The sequence below is a fragment of the Mirounga angustirostris genome, unplaced genomic scaffold (genome assembly GCF_029215605.1).
Source record: "Mirounga angustirostris isolate CCGP_5_RB_7025 unplaced genomic scaffold, mMirAng1.0.hap1 SCAF_2, whole genome shotgun sequence".
NCBI classification, from domain to species: Eukaryota; Metazoa; Chordata; class Mammalia; order Carnivora; family Phocidae; genus Mirounga; species Mirounga angustirostris.
In genome coordinates, this window is record NW_026991710.1 from 84,310,104 (window position 1) to 84,333,053 (window position 22,950).

General features: G+C 39.2%; 1 protein-coding gene across 7 annotated transcripts in view; it reads left to right on the top strand.

Moving 5' to 3' along the window:
- Positions 1-22,950, top strand: part of NFKB1 (nuclear factor kappa B subunit 1) — a 114,353-nt gene that overhangs the window by 30,962 nt on the left and 60,441 nt on the right. For 4 of the 7 annotated variants that reach the window (XM_045880673.3, XM_045880671.3, XM_064584871.1 and 1 more), the window contains 2 exons: positions 2,380-2,420; positions 6,469-6,567. The exons of 1 other annotated variant lie outside the window; for it this stretch is intronic. In XM_045880673.3, the coding sequence (XP_045736629.1) occupies positions 2,380-2,420; positions 6,469-6,567 (140 nt within the window). The remainder of the gene's footprint in view (positions 1-2,379; positions 2,421-6,468; positions 6,568-22,950) is intronic. 2 more of the 7 variants (XM_045880672.3, XM_064584872.1) reach the window with 1 other exon arrangement.

Consider the following 22,950-nt stretch of genomic DNA (forward strand, 5'->3'; position numbering starts at 1 on the left):
AGTTTATGGAGGTTGAAATAAGATTATCAAAAGAAACATCTCAGTAAATATTATGTGGTCAGAGCTTCATGTTGTAGAAATTATTTTGCCATAGTATTAGAAAAACTCTCAAAATTATACTTCAAAATCTCATTTTCCAGTTATTACCTCATCATTTTTATTATGTTTTTCCCTCTCTGCTGCAGTGGCGTAGTCCAATTTTTATGATCCAAGATGTATGAATGTTTTATTCACATTTTAAAGGGTAGAGAGGTTATGTAAGCCAATATTAACTTGTAATTCTCATGGATGTTTTATCTTCTTGAAATCTGAAACTATTAGTTCTACTACTTGTTGAAAACTCTATGTGATATGGTACAACTTTTAGGTCTATAATGTTATATATACTGTAAGTTAAATTTCTCTACATAGTGGGATGTTACTTCATGGCATAGAAATGTGGCCAAAATAAAATTGGAATTAAAATGACTACATGCATATCAAATCTAATTTTCTAGTTGATTTAACTTTTGAGTGTGTCCCCTAAAAGAGAAAAATGGCCTCATTTCACTAATAAAATTCCCAAACCTTGGAATTTCACATATTTAAAGGAAATTAAGCCATACAGCAAAAATAATAGCAAACTTTCAAGTATTTTTAGAAGAGTTAATAAGTGAGAGACTTGAAGTTTAATGTAAACGTGATCTAACTCTTCTATATTTTCCATGACATACAAAGGTTGCTTTTTTAGAGGCCTCTCTTCTTGATATAGCATTCAAGAGGGAATGTTTTTATGAGTAGATTTGTTACATTATCACACAAGCTGTATTAGTAGTGTGAAAATGTTTCTATTTCTAAGCAGTTTTATTTCCCTATAAAATATTAAGTTCTAGCCATTTTTTGGAATTTTTAAATTGCAGGGTTTTTTTCTAAAAGTATTTTAAGGTATCCAGGATAAATTTCATACAGACAAGAGAAGATTAATTTTCTTAAATTAATACTGCATTGGCCAGTCACTACCCATTTTTCCTTTCTTGTGTATGTTTTGCTTCAAATTCAGTCATTTTTCAACTGACTTCCTTATAAATTTCTTGCATAATAACAGGAAATAATTATACCTTTGTTTCCTCCAGTTCTCTAGCCTTATCCTGATTCATAACACTGAGAAGATAAAAATAAATTCTCTCTTAAGTTATAGTTTATTTTTTAATTTCAACATGAAGGTTTAAATCTTCTTCATAAACTTATTTATCTAAAATAATATGAACTTCTGTTATCTAAAGGAATGAACTTCTGGTTAAGAGACTGGAAGACTGAAATGAACACAGAAACATTCTCCTAGAATTTTGTTAGTATCAGACATCTTAATTTGCAGTCAAATGAGTGAGAAACACCATATGCCTCTATTGCAGAGCTGAGGGTTATTATACTATTGACATAAAAACCAGCTGGGGAGCTTAGGGACTTTCTCATATTGAACAATTTGATTTTATACTACCAGAGGTTCTGATTTGCTTTTGAATTTTCCAAAGTCAGATATGGTCAGGGTATGGATTAAGCTTCTAGTCTTCTTTATGTTTTTATCATAATTTATTGAAATGCAGCTATCTTCAATTAAATTTTTTTCAGGATTTTATAAAATGCCTGTGCTGTTTTAGAAGAGTTGATATGAGAGTATTCAGTATTCAGAGATTGTATACAAACATCAAAAGCTATGAATTAGCAGGAAAAGTCCACCAGACTTTTGGTCTGATAGACCAAATGAAATTTGGGAGGGCAGGGAAAACAACCTAGCCAGTTGGGGAATGAAGGCAGTACTTGGGGATTCAGATAAGGGAAAGGAACCGAACACTTAGTTCAGGAAAGGCAGGTAGCCTGAGATCACTATCTGTGTATTTCACACATGTGGGTGCAAGCTCAGTCTCTTCTACTTTCACATTAAGCACATTCTCTTTGAGGAATGGAAATCAGTGTCTAATGATGTGAAGGCAAAAGGAAATGTCATGGTGCCCAGGAAATGGTTGCTGCTTTTGACTGGTATTTGTGTCATTTTAAAAATGCTTTGTTAGTAGTCAAGATTTTGAAGTCTGTGGACATCTTCATCCTTGCCAGATGGACATCACATCTTTTCTTGGATTGTGCAATGTGCTGTCACCATTCAACATATGTTTATTTATCATGGTTCTCTAAAGGCATAAAACTGTTGTTAAAAATAAAGTTACTAGTCAAGTGAGGAAGGTAATTATATCAGTATGGAATTTTAGCTAACAAATGAATTTGAAACCTCTATTTAAAAACATAATTTCAGGTGTTTTTTTTTTTTACTTGCTTTATATTTTGTAGCAAATTTGAGAAGCCTCACAGTTTCTTTTGCTTTCTGTTTGTTGTTTTCACTTTTAGCAGATGGTCCATACCTTCAAATATTAGAGCAACCTAAACAGGTAAGAGGATTAAAGGGATGGGACTTCCTCTTTAAATGTGAGATCCATAAGTCTCATATTCATATCTCAAGCACTGAATAAAATAATAAGTGAATTTTACAAAGGAAGTAGCTTATCTAGAAGTTTAGCAGACTACCAAATTACTTGACAACATCATTTGTCTACTTTACATTTCTCTTAGTCATTCTTCCAAGTGTCCTGAGCCTCAGTCGTAGTTCTGCAAAACCTAGATGATTACAGATCCTTGCTACCTCACTATCTCCACCATCTCTGCGCTTAGCAGCCACTCCTAGAAAAGGCATAGGTTGTCTCCATTCATTTTCATTTGTAAGGAAACAACCGTACATGCAGTTCATAGACACTGACTTACACCCATCAACCCTGTCCCTGCACAGGCGGTAATTTCTTAGCCTTCCTCCTTCCTTTTAGAAGCTCCAGCCCTTTCTGTTTTTTCTTTAGGACACATGACCTAAGGTATTACAAGTACCAGTGAGGTGTAGGTAATGTATTAGAATGGACAGTTGAGTCCTCCTCCCTCTGGGTGTTAGCCTGAGACTCAACCCCTTTGGAGACAGGAGAGGAGCATTTTATTTTATCAGGTTCTTCCTCTTAACCACTAGATTTTGTCGGGGTTGCTTGGGAATTGAAGTGGCTTCCTCACCATGCCCCGACTCTGTGGATAAATATTTATTGGAAATTGGATGGAACCATTGCTATAAAAGAGGAGGAAAGAGAATCTTCATGTTTTTCTTAGAGGGTACTGGGGAGAGCTCAATTATGAGGGGATTTTTAGGAGAGTAGTATAAGTCCCCCACAGAATGAGGGCAGAGCAAGTAAATCTCTGAATGGATGTGCTTACCACATTTGTGTGAGACTGGAGATGCGTATACCTGCTGTCTTGCAGTTAATACCCAAAACCTTTCTTAACGTGTCTAGTAGCTCTGCGGAGTGAGTGTAACACTTCTGCATTGTGTAACATCTAACAAATGCTAACTAGGTCAAGAACTTAAATAAAGCATCCATTGTGGTTACTGTAATTGTGACATGTGTTTAGATTTCAGTTAGAATTTAAAGGATAGAACTATCTTAACTATCATTATAAAGCTGGACTGAGATAAAAGTTTCTGATGCGGAGATGGAATGCCACATGAGACTTTGGACACTGTTCTGGTCATTTGCAGTGGCAGACCGACTCCATGGGCTGCCAACATGACTTGCCTTTGCTTTACCTCCATGTCCAGTTCTTTAGCAGTTACTTCTCACAAGAGGTAGCCAGTTTTCTCAAAGACCCTCCTAGTGGAAGTTTATCCCCTTGGAAGTCTGTGCAGTGGTCTGGCCTCCTGGAAAACTTCCTAGCTTTCAAAATCTGCTAGCTCATGAAAGTGAGAAATCAAACTAAAATCTGTGTCTCTGCATACCAGGCAAAGCATGTTTTTCAAATATCTATTTTCATAAGCATAAACAATAAGAATTTTTAAATGCAGTTCTTTATTATGGGTCCAACAGTTATAAGGAAAAATTGACACATGTTATTTACCTGAAGGGCTGTGTAGATCCAAAATTCAAAATTTAATTCACTATGCGTAGATGTCTAAAAGCTCACCTGAGTAAAACAATGTGTTTGTTTACCAAGCTGATGTTATTTTGATGTCTGACCCCAGTGAAAGTAAAAAGATTGTACTTAAGTCAGACTTTCTGACCGGATGGATGTAGCCCTTGCCTTTGAGGTTGATGACGCATCGTAAGCAAATGGAGTTACTAAAATGAATGTCTGTGGATCGACAAACCTCTGATCTCAAAAATTTAGAATCAGAAACACATTTAGACTATACATGTGAAGACATCTTATCTTCCTGAAAAAAAATGTAATAAATTTCCATCCTCAGGCTAAAAATTCCTTTGCACAGAAGTTTAGATACTCTTATGCAATCATGAATACTATTATTTTTCAAACTGTTAGCAAGCTATTAAGACGTGTCTCTTTACTCATATTCTATTTGACACGACTCCCAATGAGATATAGAAGTATACATGTATATATTTTTCCACCTGCCTAAAGGAATTTTGTTATTAAAGACAATGAATTACTTTATTAAAGTTTTTATAATAAAAGTTAGAAAAATGTTTTTTCTTTGCCACAATTTTCCCCAGCTCTGACAGAGATGAGTCATAGCCAAGACTCCTAATCTTTAGAATATCCAGTTCTGTCACATATTATTCAGTGCTAATTATCTAATGCTTTTTAAAAACTGAGGTTGTATTTAAGTAGATTAACAGTCAATAAATATCTTTATGGTTAGTCAATTCTGGAGGCTCATGTCGTGCATGCTGCTGCTTTTTCATGCTTTTAGAAATTTCATTTAATTATTAAAAATAAGCCAACAGCCTTTGTCTACAAAAGGTATAGGGCTGAACGTGTAACTTATTTTTTGGTTTGAATTTGGTGAGAAGCAAAACAGAGGAATTCCTCCTAAGCTCACCTCAAAAGGTTTCCCTGCTATTAGGTTTGAAATCTCCTGAGGAGTCATATGCAGAAGTTGTTTTAAGTCCCAGTTTATTGAGTTGATCATACACTCCAGATCCATGTGTGACTTGAGGAACTTTCCCACACTAGGGAATTTACTTCAGGCCTTACTCATCCTGTGAAATATGCTTTAGGACTGATCCTCTTTGGAAATCAGAAAGTTCTCAGAAAATATAGGGACAGTTCCAGATGCTTACCAGAGGTTTAAATTATTAGTTCAGGGCCCCTGGACCACTCAGACTATGAAGCATAATGAATTGTAGTGCAATCTAAGGAGGGCAAGAATTTTTACATTGGCCCATGAGCTCAAAGCTGTTAAAGCCTTTGCATTTGCCAGGCTTTGCAATTGTTAAGAGTATGAAAGGTAGAAAGCCCCTACCAGCAAGTCGTGAGTGCGCGGAGCTCCTGATGGCCTAGTGATCTAGCACTGTCTATATGAAATCAGTCCCACTGTAAAAATAAATGAAAGGTGAGGATGTTTCTTAAAGTATATTAAGATATTTGAAAAGGATTTAAAAAAAGAAAAACTGTCTGATTAAGCTTAAACTGTAACACTAACACATATTGATTGACAGCTTTATAAAGTTGAGTCTTTCAGGAAAAATATTGAAAGCGCCCTCATTATTAAACTTCCTTAATATCAGATCCATTTTCATAATAGTCCTTGCTTTATTCTTGGTATACAAATATGTACAATTATCACTGTTAGCTTTGTAAATCATAAAATGCTAGAACTGGATTAGACCTTACAGATGGTCTTGTCTAATCTTCTCATTTGTATAGATTAAAAACAACAACAACAACAACAACATGGAACTTCAGTGTTTATCAACCCACAGTAGTTCACATGGTTAAAGGTGTCCAGCTGTCTCTTCACTGATGTACTATATCTGTAGAATTCTTGGGTTAATAATATTGAAAGGGATTATCTGGTTTTGGATTATTCGGGTCAGTTAATATATCAAGCTTGAACTTGATGATATCAGTAATCATAAAATCCAAAATCTTCTGAACTGTTGCATGGAGTGTGTTCTACAACACGGATGCAATATATTTAACAGGACATTTCTATATCCCCTCCTGAACCAACTGTAATCAGAGTGGGTAAGGGAATTCCTTTAAGTAAGAGTCAAAGAAGCGTAAGTCAGTAATATGGCCAAGTTCAGAGCTTGGCAGCAGCAATTTGAGATGAGGAAGCTCTGATTCAAACAAGCTGCAGCATGTCGAGTCCAAGGCTTAAAATCTTCAGCGGCTCAGTCTCCGCATATGCACAGCAGGAGAGGTCCTGCAGGGTTAGGGACCTGGCTTTTAAGCCACAGCTCAGTACGCAAGTATCAATTAACATCTATGTTTATAATAAGATTATGGGAAAAGTGGTTCTCGTTTGCAGGGTCCTCTTTCACAGTGTATGTTTTTCCTCTCTCACCTAATACACACAAGAATTAAACATTTGTATATGACTTTGCCCCTATAATTTTTAACAAGTGTTTCTCAAACTTGTTGGCTCTGTATTCACCTTTGCAGAGAGGATTTCGTTTCCGTTATGTATGTGAAGGCCCATCCCATGGGGGACTCCCCGGTGCATCTAGTGAAAAGAACAAGAAGTCCTACCCTCAGGTCAAAGTAAGTCTGTGATGTCCTTCTATATGATTCTGGAAGATCTGATTTCCTAAGAGCAAAAGAAAGGAATGCTTTAAGTGAATACCATCTGCCTTTGCTCCTAAGCTGTTCCCATGATGATTGTAATTTTTAAGTAGAAATTTGTCTCTTAGCAATAGAAATGACACGTTTTAAGATTCTATTAATATTTCCATGGAGTAGAACTTACTTCAGCATTAACCAACTTTTACTATTTCTTGATCATCTTCAAGTGTTTTTTCGTTGTAATACTTCCTGAAATTTTAGTAAGTCTTCGAAACAAGTGCTTGATTTCAGCCCTTTGGAGATTCAGTGAGAGACAACAGATGACTGGGTGTGTGGATTATGTGGTACAGTATTTACAGCATGAACTCCGATCCAGGCTTTCACTGGGTTATCCAACACTTCCTAACCTCTGGACCCTAATGTGTATGATGCAGAAATGTGAATGGTGTGTACCTCATAGAGTCTTGTAGAGATGGAATGAGAACATGAATATTAGTGTTCCACAGAGAGCCTGAAAGTGCTGTAGGGCCTCTCCTTGAGCAACTGTACAACAACACATGCCAGTCCTCGGAACCTACGGCTTCCTGATGTGCCTGGAGTGGGCTTGGCCGAGCCTTTTACACATCCTCAAGTTCTTTTTCTGTCTGTTAGTTTAATTGAGAATATTGTTCTCAGAGTTAGTTTGAGTTTTTTATTCTCATAACATGACTCCGTGTTTCGTAGGCTGATTGCTAAGCGTTTTGCAGATAAGCCAGTCAATAATTAGTTTTGCCATTTGTAAAAGTTTTGTTTGTTCAGTAATTCAGGACTTTGGCAAAAGGTTATCAGCTCAGTTCCCACTAAGGTGTGTGTGCCTCTCAGGGTAGAACATTCTCGTATCTTTTGTTAGTTTGTTTTGAGGACTGGGTGAAGGGCAACAGGACAGAGCCTCAGTAAAACTGTGATGTGAAGGAAATTTGTCTCTGGTGTTGCCAGCCTTGTGTTCTGCCTTCTCCCTCTCCTCCCTCTCCACTTCTAGGTGCAGGCCCCTCTAATTTCTTATCCCTCTTCCAAGACAGAAGACAAAATACTGTGATGTTATTCCTTACCTTTTGAGTGAAACTCACCCATATTATCTAGCATCCACCCTACCTGTCATGTTTGCAAGCTAGCTGCCGTGTGGGATGGAAGATGTTTTTCCCATTCAGGGTCATCAGGCAGGGTAAATATGATGTGTTTAACTCACAGAAGGAAACCACAGCCTTAGGGTCTCAAGTCCTTTAGAATCTGGGTGAGGAAAGAGGAGCAATTAAACAAAGGAATTAGCATTTATTAAGCACCAAAGAGTTGCCAAATGCTTTACATATATGATCTCTTCTAATCCTCACAACAATCCCCTGTAGGTAAAAAGTGTAAGGTCTGTGAGGAGACTGAGGCTCAGAGAGGACTTCACTCACCTTTCTCAAGGATCGCTGGCTCTTCTTCGCAGGCTGTTGCTTGTTGAACTCTCACTTGGAGTGTGTCCATGTGCAGTGCTGGAGGCAGGGACTGAGGGAACAGGACATGGGAGGAAAAGGGCAAAATAAGGAGCAGAGAACTGTAACTCTGGAAAACAAGAGGGAGAGAGGGTGGTGGGGGGCAAGGGGTACTCAGATGTTAGGGAGTCAGATCCACCACTTTTTCTCTTTTCTTTCTTTCTTTCTTTCTTTCTTTCTTTCTTTCTTTCTTTCTTTCTTTCTTTCTTTCTTTCTTTCTTTCTTTCTTTCTTTCTTTCTTTGAGAGAGAGTGCATGCATGCAAAAAGTGAGGGAGAGGCAGAGGGAAAGGGAGCGAGAGAATCCCATGTGGGGCTTGAACTCACGACCCTGAGATCATGACCTGAGCTGAAATCAAGAGTTGGATGCTTAACTGACTGACCCACCCAGGCCCCCTCCAGTGCTTCTCTTTTTAACATATGTGTCTGTGTATCATCTATATGAATATTTTACGTGTTTATGTGTGTGTGCTTACAATAAGGATAATTGAAAGATACATGCTATCAGCTTTGGTATTGTTTATAATTACTGAAGAATTAACATTAAGAGAAAAACTGGGTGTTTTGTTTTGGTTTTTCCGGACTGGCTCTGTACCAAAAATGTAAATTATGGTATTTTCATGAACTGTTTACTTGAATTGCTCCAGTCTTTTGTGGCTAAGTAACAATTTTTGATATTAACAAATACATAGCATTACCTTTGTTGTAAATTTATTACCTAATAAAAAAAAACATTATCCATTTACGCTCGGTCTTCATACATCCTTCTCATGTAGTGGTTGCCGCCTCACATTTACAAAATAACTTAGAAATGAAACAACCTAGTGGAGACGTTAGAGGTTCTTGTCAAATCATAGTTTCTGTATCAAGGAGTTTAATACTTAGTGGGAAATATAGGTATATAAACAACTAAAAATAAAGAAAGTCAAAATCTAAATGTGTAAGATTGCTCATTATTACACTGGAGCTACAGTGTCATTATTTCACCCAATCATTTATTTTTTATTCACTAATTCAACATATACTTATTAAGCATTTAGTCCAGTTGTAAGAAAAGGAAGAACAGTTTGGAGAATCTGTTACAAACTGTCATTGTTCTTCTAGCCTGTCTTTGTTCACTGAGAGTTTAAATGCCTCTGCTGTTCATAACAGTTAAAGGAAGTCATTTTATTTATCTTAAAAGCTCTTACTCAGAAAGCTGGAGAAGAGGGAGAGAAAGACACAACCATGAGGCATTTGTCCCAGAGCTCTTCTCCCAGTCTCACTTTTAATAGTGATCGTAAAAGGGGACCTTTCAGGTTACAAAGGGATTTTAAATCCCTACTCTCTGTAAAATTTAGACAGAGGAAAGAGTTGCTCTCAGTATCTGTCTCTTATCAGGAGGATCTTTACAATTGTACATGTCTTCTGTTGTAGTGAACTAAGCACCCGTTCTGTGTGAGGCTGGAAGGGGGAAGCAGTGGGCCAGATACAACTATATCAGGGTTTCTCAGACTCGGCACTACTGACATTTGGGACCAGAAAACTCTTTGTTGTGGGGGGCTTGCCAGTGCATTGCAGGATATTCAGCAGCATCCCTGGCTTCTACCTGCTAGAAGTCAATAGCCTCTCGACAACTGTGACAACCAAAGGTGTCTAGGTATTGCCAGATGCCCCCTGGGGGGGCAAAATTACCCTGCCTTAGGACCACTAATCTAGATGCAGGGTCAAATCAACCGTAACCTTCCTCCTATGCATACTTTTCTACTTATAAAGCTGTTGCACATGGGTTATATGGAATTGCCTAAGTATATTATTTTGCAAACATACATACTTTTCTCCATTATTAGTAGATATTTATTCTCAAGATGATGATCACGGTGACTGTATAATTTCTTCTCGGATCTCTGAGCTAGCATACTGGATATTAAAGAGAAAGACAGAGAAGAGAAGAAAAAAGATGTCTTCAACATTCCATATTCTGATAACTGCGTATCTAAAAGTTAACATAGGAGCTCTGTTGGCACTCGGTTATGAACTGTTACAGAAGAGAAAGTGAAAGTGGAAACAGGCTCAGACCAGGCAGCGGGCCTGCAGGCTGCTGTTGCATGTGAGCAATGGGAGCATCACTGGAATTGTCCTCATCCTCCCTTCCAGTGGAGGGAGGTATAACAGGGGGTGCCCCGCACTTACCGCAGAATCCATTCCTGCAGGAATTCAGAGGGAGGGCATTTAGATTTACTGGGAAGAAATGCTATTTCTGAGGTCTACATATGCTACATCCTTACTAAGTACATTTGTTCAGTTTTAACAGTGAAATATTACGGGCTCTGCCTTTTCCTCACCTCCAGCCTCCTACTGTTCTCTCTCTCCCTCTCTTCGAGCACACCACTCCCTTGAGAGGCCTCTGAAAGGCTGGTGGCTCCCCATGCCGTCACACGCAGGCAACAGCAAAGGGTCGGGGGCTACCCTGAAAGCTACTGGGGTTCACTGTGACCCCTAACAACACTTTATAGAGTGCATGAATGAAAAACCCACTTGGCTTACTCTCTTGCTAATTGTCCAGATATGATACTCAAGTTAAATCATTTTAAAACAACTCTAGGGGTCTACCTACTCCTTTTTCTACTGGAATTTTGTCCCATGCCTAAAACCCTATTTCTAATAAGTTTGGTGTAAGCCAGGCTTAGACCCACTCTTGCCATGTGGAGATTATTTCTAGAACTCAGGCTATGGGCTACGGGACCATCTGGTGCTCTGCATGCTTCTTTCAAGTCAGAATCCTGTTCTGATTTCCAGAGCCTTGCTGTGTAAGTCTTCACAGTCTTTTTATTATTTTTTTAAGATTTTATTTATTTATTTGACAGAGAGAAAGAGGGAGAGAGAGAGCACAAGCAGGGGAAGCTGCAGGCAGAGGGAGAGGGAGAAGCAGGCTCCCCGCTGAGCAGGGACCCCGATGCAGGACTCGATTCCAGGACTGGTATCATGACCTGAGCCAAAGGCAGATGCTTAACAGACTGAGCCACCCAGGCGCCCCTTCACATTCTTTTTAAAAAAATTGTTTTAATTACAAAATACTTCAAGGATATTTCAAGAACATTTAAAAATTGGTATAACAGACACCAGGTACACCATTTGGATTTAATAGATCTTAGCATTCTACCATGTGAGCTTCTGATCTCTCTATCAATGAAACGCAGTTACAGCTACAACCCATCTATCACTTTTTCCTTCTTCTTGGTAAGTAAACCACTACTCTGAACTTTCATTCTCTGATATGCTTTAATACTTTTACTACACTAAGTATGCTTCCATAAATATTGGCATTTTCAAGAGGACTAATTTTTACTGGCTTCCACCCTAATTTTCTATTATATATCATGGCTCCTTTTCAGGGCAAATGAAAGTTAAAACTAGGCTCCGTTGAAGATCAGTGTTCACTTTGATCCTGCTGATTCCTCTTTATCAGCTAGATAAAATTTATTCATTTACAGTGTGGAGCTTATTCTGACTCACAACAACAATAACAAAATAACATTAAGAGAAAAATCTAGGGAAAGTAAATATGCGGATGAACCATTATGTCCTGCCCTTTTTAAAGAAAAGCTTTCCTGCTGTTAAACATTTAATATTCTATTATACTATCCAGTAAAGTTTCTCTTTAAAGTTTCCTCACTTCTGATTTCATCACAGAGCTCCTAATGGAAGAGGCTGGTAGAAAAGCCCAAGTAGCGGGGCGCCTGGGTGGCTCAGTTGGTTAAGCGGCTGCTTTCGGCTCAGGTCATGATCCTGGAGTCCCGGGATCGAGTCCCGGGATCGAGTCCCGGGATCGAGTCCCGCATCGGGCTCCCTGCTCGGCAGGGAGTCTGCTTCTCCCTCTGACCCTCCTCCCTCTCATGCTCTCTGTCTCTCATTCTCTCTCTCTCAAATAAAAAAAAAAAAAGAAAAGCCCAAGTAGCTTCCTCGGGGCCAAGCTTGTCCCTGCCTGTTTTTGACTCAGCAAGGAGCGCCAAGGAAGGCTTGTTTCCCTCTTTTTCCCGAAAGTTATGCATCAGATTTTTTTATTAATCAAGCTGCTTTCCTCTTCACAGACGTGGAAAGGCGCCAACAGGAGCAGCTCCATGGGGCTTTGTAAACTCCCAGGGATTCTCTTCCAGTGTGGCAGAAAGTACCCATCCTCCAGCAGAGCCCACCCTATGCCAAACAGAAATCAGTGTCAGTGACCTTGATTCTAAAATACAAATAGCTTACCAGTGGGTATTTTTATTTTCTCTTTAGTTATAAATATCAAATGCAATGGACTACAACGTGAAACACAGCTGATGGGAGTGTAACTATTTTTAATCGGATGTTTTCTGAAAGCTTGTTCTCACATATGTGTTCTTTCCTGAGTGTTTTACATTGAACAGAAGGCGTGTGTTGAAATATGTAGGTCAACAACAGCTTTTTTGTTGTCCCCCCTACCCACTTGATTTTTTTTTTTTTTTTAAATCTCCACTCGAGGTGCCTCTCATTTAAAAATCCTAAATGGTGAGTTCTGTCAAGGTCAAATAAAGACTGGCTGATCTGCTGTGGCACTTAAGGCTATCACATATCCTTGCATAACCTTTCCTTTGTATAGACTTGTCTGATCCAGGAGGATTGCCATTTTAAGGATCTAGTTTTAATACGAATTTTGAATAATTTAATCTGACTCAATTTCTAAAAACAACAGGGAAGAAAATCACCAGTAATCAGTTAGGCATGCATATAGAACCTAGGCTCATAGCATTTATTAAAATTTACATCAGCAACCCTAAGCTGTTTCCTATTTGCATATGTTCATAGGGGAAATAACGACATCCCCTCGACAGAGAGCCCTGTGCTCTGCATATTGAGGAGAGGGCCTTGTGGCCTGGGTCCCTTTTTGTGGTTTCAGAGAACTTTGAGACTTCTGAATTTCTGTGCAGAATTTTATGTAAATGTACATACATTTTTCTGAAGAAATAACTCTTTAATCAGATTTTCAAAGGGAAGGACTCAAACATGGTTAGGAATCAATGCTGTAGAGTATGTCTCCTTAGCTTTTTGATAGCAGCTGATTAAAAGATTAGTTGGTGTATATATATGTAAAGAATGTCTTTGTAAATTTTTTCAGTCTTTATTTTTGTACCTTTTAATTTTATAGTTACGTTTTCGCATTTCTTTTAATCCATTTTAAGTGAGTTGAAATACTTCAGGTTGCCAACACAAAGCTCAGGAAAGCCTCCCTTTACTTTGGTTGTAGGGTGGAAAAGGAGGGAGACTTACTATCAACAGACCAAAAAAGTGAATAGGCTTCACTGCTTTTTCTCTCTTGCCCTTCCATATTGATGCTGATTCAGCATGAAGATAACCATTGGTGATTGAAGTTAAAAGAGAGAAAATTCGTAACAAATATTCCTTGGGCCGTGTGTGTGTCCAAAACTCTCTCCCGTGTGCAACCACAATCTAGACTTCTAGATAATTTTTCTTTCAAGTAGGTTTCAGAGGTTTTGCATTTGGCCCCTAGAACAAAATATTACCTGGTAGAATATTTTTAAAAATAGCCCTCTAAACTCACTATATGTATTCGTCTCTATTACGAACTAGAGAGGGCAACTCGTTAAGGAAACTTCTAGCAGAGATCATAGCTGTGAAGCTTAACCCTTAGAGATTATCAAGGGAACCCCAGATTGTCTGAATTTTAAGTTTTGTTTTGTCGGTCCTGGCTTGGTGACCTTCTTCTGCTGGTCATTCTCAGTTTTCTTCCCTCTACTCTTCTTTAAATACATGATTGTCCTGGGACCATTCTTCAATCTAAAGCAAATCTCTGATGGCTTCTAACCCTTGTGGTCTCAGTCTGAAGATTATATATAGTGTCTCCCCATTCCATTCAAGAATTAAGGTCTCATAAAGTCACATACTGGTAATTCTTCTTGATAAGATAAGAATATCCAGAAGTATTACAGCCCTCAAAATGTGTAACACCTCCTCCTCCACAGACAAGCTGTTTCTCAGCCTGTCAGCTGGTCTAGAGGTGAGATGGTAGACTCCGCTGCAGTCTCAGCCTACTATCCTCATCTGCGGCGGCGGGGTGGGGTGGGGGGGGTGAGGGGAGTCCCAGATCAGAACTCTCTGGCCTATACTCGCTTCCTTGAGGTCTCCTGAGGGTGCTGGAAGGTGTGTGAAGACTTTCACAGACAGTTCCTCTCACCTCGAGGTCCCCATCCACCCAGAATGATTACAAGAATGGATTGTTGTGCTTACTTTCATCATCTCATTTAGGCATCACAACAATCCACTGAGATAGGTTCTCTGATCTTCATTTGATAAATGAGAAAATCAAAGCCTAGAAAAAGTTAAGAAGCTTACCCTGAGTCTCACAGTCTTTCTGGGATGGAGCCCAAGATTTCTGTTCAGACAGTATGATTTTTTTTTTTTTTAAGATTTTATTTCTTTATTTGAGAGAGAGAGAGAGCAGGAGTAGGGGAGCAGAGGGAGAGGGAGAAGCAGGCTCCCCACTGAGCAGGGAGCCCAAAGTGGGGCTCGATCCCAATACCCTGAGATCATGGCCTGAACCGAAGGGAGACCCTTAACCGACTGAGCCACCCAGGCACCCCCAGATGGTCCCCCAGACCATCATGGGATACTATTGAAATATTAAGGGTCTGTCTACTCGTGAGGGTCCTTTAAATCTATGGTTCTCAGTCATTCAGAATCACCCAAGAGATGCCTGCAGAGATGCCTGGGACCCGTTCCACACATGCTAAATCACGATGGGTCATTTAGGGGTGCCTGGGTGGCTCAGATGGTTAAGCATCTGCCTTCGGCTGAGGTCACGATTCCAGGATCCTGGAATCGAGCCCCACATCTGTCTCCTTGCTCAGCAGAGAGCCTGCTTCTCCCTGTCTTTCTACTGCTCCCCCTGCTTGTGCTCTCTCGTCCTCTTTCAAATAAATAAGTAAAATCTTAAAAAACAAAAACAAAAACAAAGCAACAATGGGTCGTTCAGCCAATATGGGATTCTATAATTCTGTGATAATTTCTAAGGACTTCTGTCATATGACAAGATATAACAACAGATGAATGAATAGGTAAGTCATGGTATAATTGCAAAATAAAATATGCCACTGTTTTTTAAAAAACAACAAAATAAAATAAAATTTAAAAAAATGAAGACTGTACAACATGGAAAACTGCTTATGGGCTAATGTTAAGAAGAAAGCAGGATTCCAAATTAAAAATATAATCTCTGAAATGATTTAACTCAGTGAATGAGTTAAAATCAAGATGAGAGAAAGTCTCTTTCAATTATCAAATGGAAAAATAGATCTGAAATAATTTCCTGGAATGTAGCACAGAAAGACGAAAAACTTGAAAGAAAGGGTGAGATAAAGGGTGCAGGAGAGCAACAGGTGAATGACTGAAGGCCTGGAAGGAGGTGATAAAGCTGCAGGTTTCCGGTTCTATGCTTAGAGGTTCTAGGGCTCGGGTTAGGTCAGGTGTGGCTTATGGACCACGCCTGTAGGTGTTAAAGCATTAGCCCTGAAGTCAGCTAGTTTAGGGCTGGGCCTGATGTTGATTCCTTGTTTTGCTACTAACTAGCAGTGTCGCTCAACTTGGCCAAGCCACAGTTTCTTCATCTGTAAAGTTGAGATAAATAATACCTACTCCATAGGATATGCATATAAATTAAGTTATTCAGTGCATGGCACATAGTAAGCACTTAAAAATGATAGTTGCTTTTATTTTACTTCATTTTATTTTGTTTTATTTTATTTTATTTTATTTTATTTTATTTTATTTTATTTATGAGAGAGTACGCGCGAGCAGGGATTGCGGGGGAAGGGGCAGAGGGAGAGAGAGAATCTCAAGCAGGCTCTATGCCCAGTGTGGAGCCCAATGCGGGGCTCAATCTCATGACCCTGAGATCATGACCTGAGCTGAAATCAGGAGTCGGACGCTTAACCAATTGAGCCACGAAGGCACCCCTTTGCTTTTATTTTTATATACCCACACTAATTTAAGTGTTGAGTGACAACATTCCTGATTGGTTTATGGAATCATGGAGTTACACAAAAGCTTCACCAGTCCACTAATTATTTTTAGCACAACCTCACTAATTAGTATTGCTTCCACTCTATTTACACCATTTCCTTCCTTCTTTCTGGGGTTATTAAAGTAGGAGATTGGAAAGAGATCCTGTGCCAAAAGCTTACTTGTACATGTAACACATGATTTCTTATGAAAATATAGGTAGTCGGAAGCCAGAAAGGAGTGTATTAAACTTTTGTTGGGCTCCTTAACTGTGTTTTCCTTGACACTATGCATGCACTGATTTCATTTGCATGAGTACTGTATTATAGTTTCCTAGGGCTTCCATAGCAAATTACCACAAACTGGGTGGTTTAAAGCAACAGAAATTTATTCTCTCACAGTCCTTGAGGCTAGAAGTCAAAACTCAAGTTGTCAGCAGGGCCATGCTCCCTCTGAGGGCTCCAGGGAAGAATCCTCCCTCCCTCTCTCTAGCTTCTGGTGGTCGGGTGCTGGCAATCCTTGCCACTCTTTGACTCCTTAGTGGCAGCACTCCACAGTTTCTGCCTTTGTCTTCACATGGCTGTCTTCCCTCTGTATCTGGATTTGCCTGACCTTTCTCTTAGAAAACATCAGTCATTGTGTTTCAGACCCACCATCATCCAGTATATGACCTCATCTTAATTAATTATATCTGCAAAGACCCCATTTCCAAATAAGGTCACATTCTGAAGTGCTGGGTGGACATGAATTTCAAGGGAACACTATTCAACTCATTAGGCGTATGTTCTGGCATTAAGCTTATAAACTAGTGGTCTCGAAGTATGGGGTAAGACCATTTTAGCCCCATTGTGCACTTAGAAGACATTTACATGTATCCATTGTGTTCCCTTATATGTCATTATTATATATTTAGGGGGTAGCAGAAAATCTCTCAAGTTAGAGAAGTTTGTCAGTATTTTGAATAATTTATTTAAGAAAGTAACTCCTGTGTTATTTCCCCCATTGAGTAGATGTTGGGCCTTCAGTACAGTGGTGTGATAGTACCTGTTTAATGAGAACAAAGCAAAGCCCTGATTTGTAGTATTGGCCAGTTTCCTGGATGTAAGTACTCCCACCATGGTCAATTTCAAGCTATCAGTGTGAAGTACTGGCTTGCAAAATTTCTGAAAACTTAACAGTCAACTCCTGTGAGCAGGTCAGACCAATTCCATCCGTACCACTGCAAGATTTTGTAAAGAGAAAGGTGTGAGATCATATCCTAGATATTAACCCCAATGAACAATAGTCGGATCTACAGAAGATAAGGAATTGCTTCATAGAAGTATTAGAATTAAGTGAAGTAATTGACATAAAAGCACCTGGCACATCTATAGCTTTAAGTGTTCACTCAGGACAGGTTTATGTTTTTAATTAAAAAAAATTGGGCGCCTGGGTGGCTCAGTCGGTTAAGCAACTGCCTTCGGCTCGGGTCATGATCCTGGAGTCCCCGGATTGAGTCCCGCATCGGGCTCCCTGCTCGGTGGGGAGTCTGCTTCTCCCTCTGACCCTCTCATGCTCTATCTCATTCTCTGTCTCAAATAAATAAATGAAATCTTAAAAAAAAAAATCATGAAAATGTTTGTAACATGATAGTTCCGTGAGGGCAGGCAGGAATTTTTTTTTTCTGTCTTGCTTACTGCTGGATCTCCAGCACCTGGAATAGTATTTAGTGGGTGACCAATAAATTGTTTGAATTCAACATGCAGGAAATGGCTAGAATCAGAGTTCCCAAAAGAAGCACTAGTACTATCATAATGTAGTGAAGAAGAGACACTTAACATGATGTAATAATGATGGGTTGTTCCTGGAAGCATCACTTCTTCGACCAGCCTTCAAGGCTTCACTCCAGCTGCTCTCTCTCTCGTTCTTTCCATCTCACCAGCCTTCTCTTCCTTTTCCTCCCTTACCGCACCTGACCGAGAATCAGGTGATCCATGTCCTTGTCCCAGTGAGTTGGGACACTATAACTTAGACCTTAGCCTCATCTCTAACTTTTCTGAGTCAAAATGGGCCTCTTCTGCCTCAGACTCCTCAGTGGACTCTTTCCATGGCAGATCTTCCCTACAGAACTGCTCCTCCTAATATCTTTCCCTTCTTGGAAAATGGCAGTTCCATCCTTCCACTTGCTCAGGCCAAAACCCTTGGGGTTATCCTGAACACTTCTCTTCTTACACTTCACATCTGATCCATCAGGCCATCTTACTGGTTGTGCCTTCAAAACCTACCCAGGACCTAATCGCTTGTCACTACCTCCACTGCTACCTCCCTGGTAGAAGGCACTGTCCTCGTCTTTTTCTCCCAATGGTTTTAGCATTCATGGATGATTCTTTACTGAATTATTTATTATTAGCAATTGATGATGATAAACTTGTGATTTTCGACTGACGTCATTCCTTTTACTTTTCGTTAGTTGGAATTCTGTTTTAAAAAATCAAGCTTTCTCAAAAAAGAAAAATACAGAGCTTTCTCTTCTTCACATTCCTTTAAAAATTTTTTTTTTTTTTAGTGTCAGTATGTACTCATTGGTCATTTTGTTAGTCACTGTATTATAAGCCATTCCTGTCATTATTTATTTTGATGCTTAAATTGGTCCCAGGCTTGGCCAGTGAGTTATTTGTACTTGCTCCTCTGTCCTTTTGATATGTCCCCACTCAATTTTTGAATACTTCCTTATTTCTGAAATAATAGAATGCCCTAAGCTCACCCTATGCTTTCCCTGCACCAACCCTGGACTCATCCATCTCTTCAAGAAGCCCTGGTTCCTTTTATCAGAGAAATTTCTTTCCAGGCTTTCATTAGACAGAGCTAGAAAATTAATTTTTTAAAAAAAATTTTTGAATTCATACTGATACCTCTAATTCCAGTCTAACCCCACAGGCTTCTTCCTTTCCTTCCGCCATTCCATATTTTTGTCACCTTTCTCTAATAATGAAAACCCTAGTTGCCAGCGATATCAGTATACCTACTCATTTTGCTCAGCCCTGTACTACATACAGAATAGCTTCTAAATTGCTATACTGATATCAATACAAACTTACTAAATACAGTTCAGACTTTCTTTGCAGTTTTTTTTGACCTTCAAATATAGTCAAGAGAGGATATTCAAAGCAATGTGTGCAAAAGTGTCTTGGATTAAATTTTTATCCTTCTGTATAGGTACGGTATCATTGGAATACATAGTCATCCTTTTTGTTGTGTTCAGTTTTAGGAATTTCCCATCCTTATTGATTTCATTTTATTTTTTGAGTATCAGTATTTATCAGTCTCATTATCTGCCATTTACATGAAATTAACTAGACTCTTTAGAAATCATGATAAAGTCAAATTGTTTTGTTATTTTTAAAAATAGGAATATAGGGCGCCTGGGTGGCTCAGTTGGTTAAGCGACTGCCTTCAGCTCAGGTCATGATCCTGGAGTCCCGGGATCGAGTCCCACATCGGGCTCCCTGCTCAGCAAGGGGTCTGCTTCTCCCTCTGCCCTCTTCCCTCTCGTGCTCTCTGTCTCTCTCTCTCTCAAATAAATAAATAAAATCTTAAAAAAATAAAAATAAAAATAGGAATATAGACACAAAGGGAGTCAGTGAGAGCCTTGATGTAAATTGTGTTCTGGATTATTAGTTCAGAAACCTGAATCCATCTAAACCTAGAACATTCCATGTGTAGGTTTCAAAGGCTGCTTGGCTGTCCTCCCTTCCTCACATTCATGTAGCACATGTTTATCCAGAGCACCCCACATGCCAGGCAGGGTGCTGAGCTATGCGCCCTGGTCACACACATGAACGTGATCATCTCTGCCTCCCAGGGCTACATGGAAACAGATATATACAGGATGATAATATAGATGTTACCCCGATTTGCTGGAGGAATGCCTCTTCAAGGATGCTCTGCAGTACATGTGTGTGTGTGTGCATATGCGTGTGTGCGTGCATGTGTGTATCTTGGGGAGGGCTGGAGGAAAACACAGCCTTACATGGGATCACCCTCTGCTTCCACACTTCCAACCCGTCCCCATCCCCATTTGTAACAGAATGCTCATGGCATTTGATAGGTATATTTTCAAACCAGAGGCTAGAGAGCTGGATATCCATCTCAAGCACCTCAGTAAGACCAAATCCCACCAAGTGTATCTCCGTGTCTTATTTGACAGGTTTCTAGAGTGGTAACATGGTGAGATGCTGGAGATCCTCTGGTTTGGTACTTCAGGGCTTAACAGTATTTCTTTTTTTTTTTTTTTTAAGATTTTATTTATTTATTTGACAGAGAGAGACAGAGAGAGACACAGCCAGAGAGGGAACACAAACAGGGAGAGTGGGAGAGGGAGAAGCAGGCTTCCCGCTGAGCAGGGAGCCCGACGCGGGGCTCCATCCCAGGACGCTGGGATCATGACCTGAGCCAAAGGCAGACACTTAAGGACTGAGCCACCCAGTTGCCCCTAACAGTATTTCTCGTGTTGATGCTGTCTACGGGAAGAATAGTTCCAGCCTTAGGGATCTTTCCCCAGCCACTTCAATGTGTTTTATCAGTGTCTCCAGTGGAGGCCTTACCACATTTGCAGAAACATGAAGTGATAGATAACAAATAATTTGAGTTCAAATTTATTTTGAAAAGCTGGGACAAAGAGCTAAATTCTTTTTTTTTTAAGGCTTATTTATTATTTGAGAGAGAGCGTGAGAGAGAGAGCACGTGAGGTGGGGGTAGAGGGAGGAGGGAGAAGCAGACTCCCCACTGAGCAGGGAGCAAAGGGCTAAATTCTTAAGCAGTGATATTTAAAGGAGATGAATGCATCCAAAAAGCAAATTACCACACATACAGAGTGGGATACGCAGGCAAAGAGATCTAGAACTTTTAGGTAACAGTGGACTTAACATCACAACAACGTGATGTGACCACCGAACAAGTAATTCCATATTAGGCTACATTAACAGAAGTAGGGTATATAAAACCAAAGAGGTGGTGGTCCCTCTCCCACTCTCTGTTGAAAGGCCACTGGAGGAGAACTGTGTATACTGACAGGCACCACATATATAGACAAATAGAAGCCAACTTGAGTTTGTTCAGGGCAGAATGGTGACAGAACCCAAACCTTCAAAAGGGAGCAGTCTTTGAACCTGAGATTATTTATAGCCTGGAGAGTTTGGTTGTTATCAGATATTTGAATGGCTACCATGAGAAAGGCAAGATGAGCTTTATCCTGTCTATCACAAGAGGATGAAATGAGGAACAATGAATGGAAACCCTAGGGGAGAGAGGTTTCAGTTGTTACTGAGAGTTAGAGCTGCCTAAGGGTGAATGTATAGCCTCAGGATGAATGAAGTTCACTGTCACTGGACTGGCTCAGGAATAAACTGGAAGACTACAGGGCAGGGAAGCTAACTTATGTAAGATCCTCTATGGTCAGAAAAGTTCCTTTTTATTTATGCCTTTAAAAATATTTGCTTAATAAATTAATAACTTTATAATAAGGGAAATCAGGATTTGGTTATAGGGCAGTTATAATTTTCTGGCAAGTCCCTAAAAATGGAAATTAATAACTTGCAGAATATTTCATCCAAGCATCAGTGTGTTTGATTCATTTAATATACTTTGTGTTTTAGTCATTTTATACTGAACTGAACAATATAAAGTTATCACATTGAAGGGTTTTTTTGCAGGTTTAAAGTCCTGCCATTTTTCCAAATTCCTGGCTGATGTTATTTTAGAGCTTGTTAGACATTTTGGTGTTTCCCCCCTTCCTCCTTTTGCTTACATCATAGTATGTAGATGGTACAACATGTTGGTTAACCTCAGTCTGACACTTAGGTCGCGTTTTCTCTTTTGCTCCATCAATGTCTGGGACGTAAATTAGCCAATAAAGTGGCAACAAGAAATCAGACAAAGAAAATTTCCCAGTTCTACTCACTCGTAATTCTCCTAATTTAGTAGGGGTTTTCCAAAGGAAATCACGGAAGAAGAGTTGAAATGCCTTATCTTATGTACTTTCCTTTTAAAGAAAGGAGCAGTTAATTGTCTTCTTCCCAGAGTGGTCCACATTCTTGTGCAGGCAGCTGTATTTACTCTAGTACAAATTAAATTCTACATCAAATGATGTCTCTGAGTACTTTGTCACTGAGAGCCAAATTATTTAATTACTTCTTTAACCAGTGGGTTTCAGTGGAACTAATAGAATGGGTTTTGTAAGCAAGAAATATATGTTGTGAGGAGGATTTTATGGCTTTAAGAAGAACGAAATTAGTGATATCTAATCCCAACTAAATTTGAGTATCCGAGTCAGAAGATAATCTTAATTATCTCAAATCACGTTTGGGTCAAAAACAATGTGGTGAGAGACTTTAAACTATTTAAAGATAATGTTAAAAAGTTATATTAATAATTTGTTTTCAAAGAGTAAATAAATCAGAAACCTAAAATTTTTATTTTGGACGTACTTCAGTCATACCTTTTATGTGGTCTAATCCTTCTAATTATTTTCATGTAGTTTGTATGGATTAAAAAAAAAACTTTCGTAGACTAAAATTTCTCCTTCTGACTTTATTTTGCTTGTCTGTCCCCCCCCCCCCCCGAACTTGTGTAATTGACACATTTCTGACATATCCCCAGAAAAGACTGATCTTTATTATCAGGACTTAACTATCCAGGCAGGGCCCTCCTTGAATTAACTGAAAATAAACACTGTGGGTACTCAATTTCAGTTTTAATGACAAAAGTTGAAATCTGTGCCTAACATAAAGGTTTTCTTTGTCTCTGAATTTTGATTTTCCATGCTATCAGAGGCCCCATTGCAACAGGTAATTTGAG